This window comes from Castanea sativa, chromosome 5, assembly GCF_040712315.1.
Source record: "Castanea sativa cultivar Marrone di Chiusa Pesio chromosome 5, ASM4071231v1".
NCBI classification, from domain to species: Eukaryota; Viridiplantae; Streptophyta; class Magnoliopsida; order Fagales; family Fagaceae; genus Castanea; species Castanea sativa.
Window position 1 is genome coordinate 27707902 of NC_134017.1, and position 8023 is coordinate 27715924.

Sequence of the window (8023 nt, forward strand, 5' to 3'; positions counted from 1 at the left end):
AAAATATTAATGAGTCTAAGTTAAGCAATGTGTTGCTTAAGCTTGATTAAATAACTTTTTTTTTACAATTTAATAGTTGGACATCTTCGTTGGAAACACCCAGGGGGAAAGACAAAAATGCTATCGAATTGAGGTTAATAAAATTATGGTTAGGTTAATATGGTTAATAAAGTTATTATGATTAGGTTAATCTAGTTAACCTAATTAATTAAAAATATGGTTAATAAAGTTACTTGATACGCATGTATCTTCACACACATTATGATGTCAGTCATGTTTAGGTTTAAAGTGGAATTATCTCCATAATAAATGTATTTTTCTTGTAATTATATAATTTTGTCATTTACTGCAGTTCAATAATTATGTTTTAGTATTTTATCAATTGAATGCAGCAGGGAGAATATTAATGAGTTGAGTTAAGCAGTGTGTTGCTTAAGCTTGATTAAATAACATTTTTTTTTAGTTAGGGATGAGGGATTTGAACTTTAGATATCTTTGTTAGAAACACCTAAAGGCATAACCCCCACCCCCAAATTTTTTAAATTTCTACTATACTATATATAATTACCAAATGCTTCACGGATTTGCTTATAAAATAGAAGTTGGCCCTTCAATTATTTGAGTTCCCCCCACCCCCCAAAATAGTTTCTAAAAAAAATTGAGTTAGTCCAATGGTGATCCAATAAAAAAAAAAGGGATTTGCCAATTGGTCTGTTAAATATAGAGACAAGATAGTTTTTGACATTTTGTTTTCTAAATTTTTAATTTTTTTTTTTAATTTTCACTTTTTTTTTATTAAGAGTTTGTTTGGTAGAGTGGATTTTAGGGAGGAGAGAAAGTGAGGAGAGAAAACTTTTTGGAGAGTGTTTGGTTGGGGGGAGAGGCAAAAGAAATGGTGAGGTTTGGGTGTTTTCTCCCCGAAGAGAAAACTGGGCAGAAAATTAGACCAATAATTTGGAAAAAAAAAATGTCCCTCGTTTGCAACGTTCTTCTTCTTACTTCTTTTTTTTTCTTTTCCTTCTTTGTTTTCTACTTTTTATTACTGTGCAATGTACTTAATTAATTTCCCAATCAAGTTCACTTTGACTTCTCATTCGTTGTTTTTTTTTTTTTCATCCTTTTTTTTTGTTTCCTATTTTTCTCATTTTTTTAATGGTTTTTTTTTTTTTACTTCATCTATATATATATATATATGTGTGTGTGTGTGTGTGTGTGTGTATAGTTTATTACTTTCTTTATCTAATAGGGGCATGCAAGTAAATTTATACAAACTACATTTCCATCCATCCACTTTTTCATCTCCCAAGCAAACACAAATGAGGGAAACTAAAATCTCTTCAATCCTCCCTATTTTTCATCCTCTCTCTATTTTTTAATCCTCCCATTTTTTCATCTTTCCAACCAAACGGACCATTGAAATTATTTATTAACTTTGGTAGAAATTTTCGTAATTTTTATTAAAATGAAAATTTTAAGAATTTCACTGTAAAGATGATAAAAGGTAAATATTTTTTTTTTATGAAAGATCCTCATTGAGTACAAAGATCACCCGTCCTGCTCTTTAGTACTAATTGTTGGGCTATTAAGAATATTCACAAAATAATTGTAGTTGAATTAGAATGTTTAGATGGATAATAGTAAAAGAAATTAAAGAATGAATATTATATTAAAATAAAATGTATATATAATAGATAATATAATGTAGATATTTTTTTGAAATGTGATTGTGTAAAATAGAAAAAGTAAGTTCTTATACTTAAATAGACAAAAATGTTTGCATAAATTGATGTTAATACTCTAATTAAGGGGGAAAATTTTATCGTATAGATGAGAGAGGAAGAGATAAAGAGGGAGAGAATGGGGGAATTGTATAATGCATTAGGTATGTATAATCAATTTCTAATGTGACATGATTCTCAAAATAAAAAATTCTAACATGTCTTAGAAAGAAAAGATATTTATAATTAGAATAATGTTAGAGCTATAATCCTACAGCACATTCTACAAACTGACCTTTACCAACCGATGTGGCATGTACCACATCGAAAAAAAAAAAGTTGACATGCACGCTTCATCTTCATGTCCCTTAAACTAAATTTTGTTCGAAATTTTTTTCCGTCTATAATGTTTATTCAATTTCAAATATTATATTAAAATATTTTCTTTAATTTACCTATGATTTTCTTGCATGGAAATAATGTTTGTACTTTGATCTTGGAATAGACGAAACTTATAAATGCAAAAAGGCTAATTGGGCCATAGCTTGATATTGGATGAATGACAAGCTTGGTTTATGCTTTTAATTCTTAGCCCAATATTTGTTCAAGCGTAGGTTTTTATTTTTATTTTTATTTAAGAAAATTTAGAAAGTGTACCTTAAAGTTATGTTTGGCATTGGCTTAAACATCCAGTATTTATTTGTTATTTAATTTATTTTTGTTATTATTTAACTTATTTTTATTATTATTTATAAGTTTCATTACACTTTTTAGTACTATTCATAAATCCTATTATACTATTTCAACTTCTTTATATCTTTATTTATAGTATTTTTAACAAAAAAATTTTAATTCCAACTGAATAAGTTATTCTCAAACCTACTCTAAATCAGAGTTATAGATAAGATAGTATATCTATATCTTTAGTACTCTATTTCCTAGCTTGAATCGGTGAATGTAAAAAATCGTACAGTTTACTCTATTATATATTTATAGGCCTGTCTTGCAGTTTTTCGCCGCAAACACAACACAGGTCTCTCCTTAACGCAGAGAAACTAAATTCTGCGATCAGTCTACTAATTGAACTTCCGATGATGGGAGAACGCATGGTCCCGATGATGTCTCAGCATCATCATCTCTCAGACCAGATGGTCTACGATATCCTGAGTCGGCTGCCAGTGAAATCCACAATCCGATTTAGGTACGTTTCCAAATCTTGGAACTCCATCGTTACTGACCCTTATTTCAAGTTCAATCAAGCCAAATCGTTATCTAATAACAGTCACAATGGTTATGTGATATATACCAAATATCCTCAAAAATATATTCCATGTCTTCAATATCCTCAACATGAAGTTGAAGATTTGTGTACTGTTGTTTGCAATAGTGACAACACTTTGACTGAGGTTTCTAGGATTGAAATCCCTTTTTTGTATGAATCCATAGTTGGATTCTGTAACGGCCTGTTTATTCTTGCTAGTCCTAGTCCTATGAACCATTCTTCTCAGTATATATATTTGTGGAACCCAATTATAAGAAAGTTTATGAGAGTGGCTAGTATTCGGGGCCAACCTTCTACTAGTAGTGTTACTCTTGGATTTGCATATCATCCTCGAAAGAATGACTTTAAGATTCTGAGACTTGTGTGTTTTAAAAATGAAGGGAAATTGCTACCAGCTAAGGCCGAGGCCGAGGTTTACACATTGAGTACAGCTTCATGGAGAAAGTTTTCAATATCAGTGGACTCATTAAGTGGATCAACTATTTGTCGTATATCTGAATCACCCTCTTTGTTTTTTAATGGAGCTCTGCATTCTATAGCATTTTCTCGTGACTATAAATTCATTTTGTCCTTTGATGTCGATGATGAGAGGTTCCGTGAGATAAGGCTGCCTCAAAACTATTTAGTGGGAGTTTCATTACGTAATGAATGGCTCGCAATTTTGAAGGGATCTCTAGCTTTGATTGTTATTGGTGATGATCAAATTGATTTGAGTGGTGTATGCCACATATGGGTAATGACGGAGTATGGTGTGGCCAAATCTTGGACTAAAAAAAGTGTACCAATGGATAAACATGCAAAGTTTCTTAGTTGCACTATCGATACTTCTAATTAAAAGGTATGATTTGAAGGTGCGAATAGTCTCATTTGACCCTGAGAGTTTGAAAGAGGAAGTTCTTAGAATTCCCGATCCTAGAGATGTGATTTACACAACAAATTTTGTGGAGAGCTTAGTTTTACTTGATCAGCTAAGCAATGAATCCTACAGTTTAGGGTAATAACTAGTCATTCTTGTTATTTTTGTATTTGTGAATAAATGAATTTTTTATTATGTTGTGTTTTCTTTCCATTTGTTATAGAGTCGAAAGTACTATTTTTTATGCAGAGAACTAAATTTTATTAAACAGAAAATGATTCGTTTGGAAACTATGGCAATTGTATGTTACAAATAAACCATGTTTGAGAAATTTTGTGCATATTCGCGAATAAGGCATGCTATGATTTCCACATATATGTTTAGCCAATTAGCCAACACAATTCCTATATAAAAAATAAAATAAAAAATTTATCCAACACAATATCATTTATTGGACATAGTATAATGATCCGTTTAAAAACTTTTTTTAAAGAGCTTTAACTTATGGCATTTGGTCTTTTAATGATAGCTCTTTATTATCAGACCAAAACATAAATAGGTTTTTGGTGTAAGCGAGAATTGAATCCTAGATCTCTTGGTGCGTTGGTTACTCCACAAGTATAATTGCTTGTGGGGTGTGGGAGGTAAGGGCCGGGATTCAAGTCTCCAAGAGGAAACTTCACACACATATCAACTATTAGAGACTTTATCAGTTGAGCTAACTGAAACTCACTATTTGTTTGAAAACTATGGCTATTATTTGTTAAAAAAAATAAAAAATAAAAAAAAACTTTTGAGAAATTTTGTGTTTATTCTTGAACATGGCATGCCATAATTTTAACATACATGCTTAGCCAAGTAGTCAACATAATCTTATGTTTAACCTCGAGTGTGAGTACTGAAACTCACTATTTGTTTGAAAACTATGGCTATTATTTGTTAAAAAAAATAAAAAATAAAAAATAACTTTTGAGAAATTTTGTGTTTATTCTTGAACATGGCATGCCATAATTTTAACGTACATGCTTAGCCAAGTAGTCAACATAATCTTATGTTTAACCTCGAGTGTGAGTGCTGAAACTCACTATTTGTTTGAAAACTATGGCTATTATTTGTTAAAAAAAAATAAAAAATAAAAAAAAACTTTTGAGAAATTTTGTGTTTATTCTTGAACATGGCATGCCATAATTTTAACATACATGCTTAGCCAAGTAGTCAACATAATCTTATGTTTAACCTCGAGTGTGAGTTATCTAACATTATCTTCTTCTATATAAAAAAAAATCTAACATAATCTTATATTCTTATTTATTGGACATAATATATAAATGATTACCCATCTCATTAAGACGTCTTATTTTGTATCAAAATTTGCCAAGAGCCCTATAGTTCAATTGGTTAATATTTATAGGTGTTTCCAAGATATCTATGCAAGATTCAAACCCCCCCCCCCCATTGTAGTTATTGAATTAATTTAGAAATAAAAAAGCAAAAAACGAAAACAAAACATTATTTCGTTTCTTCATATTGTACCCTCTTACTTTACTTTGGAATCATTTTGATTTTGCCATTTTATATTCAATAATTTACATTTTTGTTCCCAACATCATATAATGTTTGTCTTCAAAAGAAAAATCATATAATGTTTTGAATCTCTTTATTCTCTTCATCCATGCCCATTAATGACTTACCGTTAAATGTCATGTAAGCAACATAAAAATAATGTAGTTTTTATTTTATTGATAATTCGATAGATATGAGAATGGAAGGAGGGGGAGATTTGAACTCTTGTTCTCTTAATAAAAGAGAGTAAGTTATTGCACTAAGCTACAAAAATCGTGGGGAAAAGACCTAGATTTATTACATTAAATCTACTTCATTTTGGGTCCACTAACATTATATATGTTTTGAATCTCTTCTTTTCATCTGTATTATATTGATCAACGATAGAGCCATTAAATGTCACATAATCTTTCTTGTTAAAAAAAAAATTTAAAATTATGGAGGGTGGGCTGTCTTTCTTTGATTTCTGAAGGTTTTTTTTTTTTTTAAATTTAAAGAGAATTTTGATTATTGAAGTTGGAAAAGTAAAATAAATAGGTTTTTCGGGTATTGGAAATTTTCGATTGTTTGAGGATCAAACAATTGATGGAGCTGGCATATGTTCTCTTTTAAAGAGAAGGTGAAGTTATTTATTATTATTTTTTTGAACAATTTGTAGAATCAACTAAATGGTTTTCTTTCTTGTTTCAAGCAATTACTGCATAAATTCATAATTTATTCATTGGTGTTAATTGTTAGTAGCTTAACCCATAACAAAATACAGTGACTAGTGTTCTTAGTACAATATACAAGTAATTTTTTGTTCTTTGTTTGCATATGTAGAAATTCAATGAAAAATTATTGACTATTAGTTATGTCTATGTTTTTTTGAGATAAAGTTATGTCTATGTTAAAAGACTTAATCAAACAATTTCCATTTAAATAAAATAAAAAGACTCAAACAAATAGAAATAGTGGTTTATACTCCCCTGGTGTAAGCCTACCACACTTCACGACTCTCGCGTTTTCGCCAAACAGTCTTTGCTAGTTAAGCCATCCTTCATGTTGGCTGTATAAGTAGATATTCCCTCAATGTTGTGTTCTATTAGGCTATGGATTATAAGAACAAATGTAGTTAAATGAGATTAAAAATGATATATACTTTTAATAATAAGTTACTATTTGTATTTGGATAGCAAGTTTATATGTGCTTTACGTAACTGAAGGCAACGTTGCATTGAGAATTCATATTAGCTTTCATGTTTAGCTCATCTAGATCATATACCCATATTGAAAAGGTGGTCATGGAATTGAATGTTGTCATGCTTTTTTCTTACTTCATGCTTTAAATAATTTAGAGAGGTGCTACGTCCACAACATTTTTACAACATTTTTATAACAAATCATAGGTGGTTAGTTGTTATTGGTTCAAATTTGAACCTAACACTAAGATTACTTTTTTGCCCCAACAATAATAACCAGTAACATCCTGCCACTTAGGATTTGTTGTAAAAATGTTGTGGACATATTATTTCTCAATAATTTATCATTTGGCAATTAATTGTAAATTAATGTGTACCCATAAAAATGCTACTAGGGATGAGTCTAACAATATGGATGGAAAAACATAAGTCTGAAAAAATTTTAACAACATTTTTATATGTAGTGATTATAGGAGTCCATGCCACTCTAGGGGATCAACATGTGAGCTTCTTTGTTTTTTTATTCTTATAATTTTTTCCATTAAATTTGTCTTCCCACAAATTGTTGGTTTTTGCTAATTTTGTGATTGATCACGACATAGATGAGTTTCGGATGTATTTAATTTGTATTATTTGAGAATTTATTTTGAGTTTAGGAATGCGCTTTTTTAGGTTTACTAAAGTGCTACCGCTAAGTACAACTGTTTAGGGAAAAAAAAAAGTGCTATGCAGAAATTTTTTAAAATTTTTAGATTTTAAAAATATATATATATATATGTAATTTTTCTCATTAAAAAAATTTTAAAAAAAATTAAACGTACAATATGAGAGGGACGGCATAAGTTTGAGTTTAAGTTAAACTCTATCAACCTAAAAAATTGCAGTAATTTTTTTAGATAGAAACAACACAATCTAATTTTTTTTCCCTCTTTTCACGTGTATATATATAGTTCATTTTTTACGGGATAACTTTGTAACTATCCTAAAGGACCAAAACTACATTAAAAGAAACTCCTAAAAAACTACATAAAAAACATTCTAAAAAATTTAACGTACAATATGAGAGGGAATGCATAAGTTTGAGTTAAGTTAAACTCTATCAACTAAAAAATTGCAGTAATTTTTTTAAATAGAAGAAACAATACAACTTAATTATTCTTATCAACTTTCTCAACCAAAAAAAAATTTATTCTTATCAAGTTTTTCTCTATTGTTTTATTAATTTTTTAGATAAATACAAAAGCTTAATTGTGGATATGAAATTTAATTAGAGATAATGAAGTAACACTACTACCACAAATATAATTTTATCAGGAAAAAAATATGTAATTACATAAATAGTGTTTTATATGTAATAGGTTTTTCTTTGTTCTTATCTTCTCCTTCTATAATATATCATCTTCTTCTATAATATATCTTTATC

General features: G+C 29.1%; 1 protein-coding gene across 1 annotated transcript; it reads left to right on the top strand.

Moving 5' to 3' along the window:
* The first annotated feature begins 2812 nt into the window (after window positions 1–2812).
* Window positions 2813–3998, top strand: LOC142635014 (F-box protein At3g07870-like). Its single transcript, XM_075809234.1, has 2 exons — window positions 2813–3733; window positions 3852–3998. Exons 1-2 carry the CDS (start codon window positions 2813–2815, stop codon window positions 3996–3998), a joined length of 1068 nt encoding a protein of 355 aa, XP_075665349.1.
* The last annotated feature ends 4025 nt before the right edge of the window (window positions 3999–8023 follow it).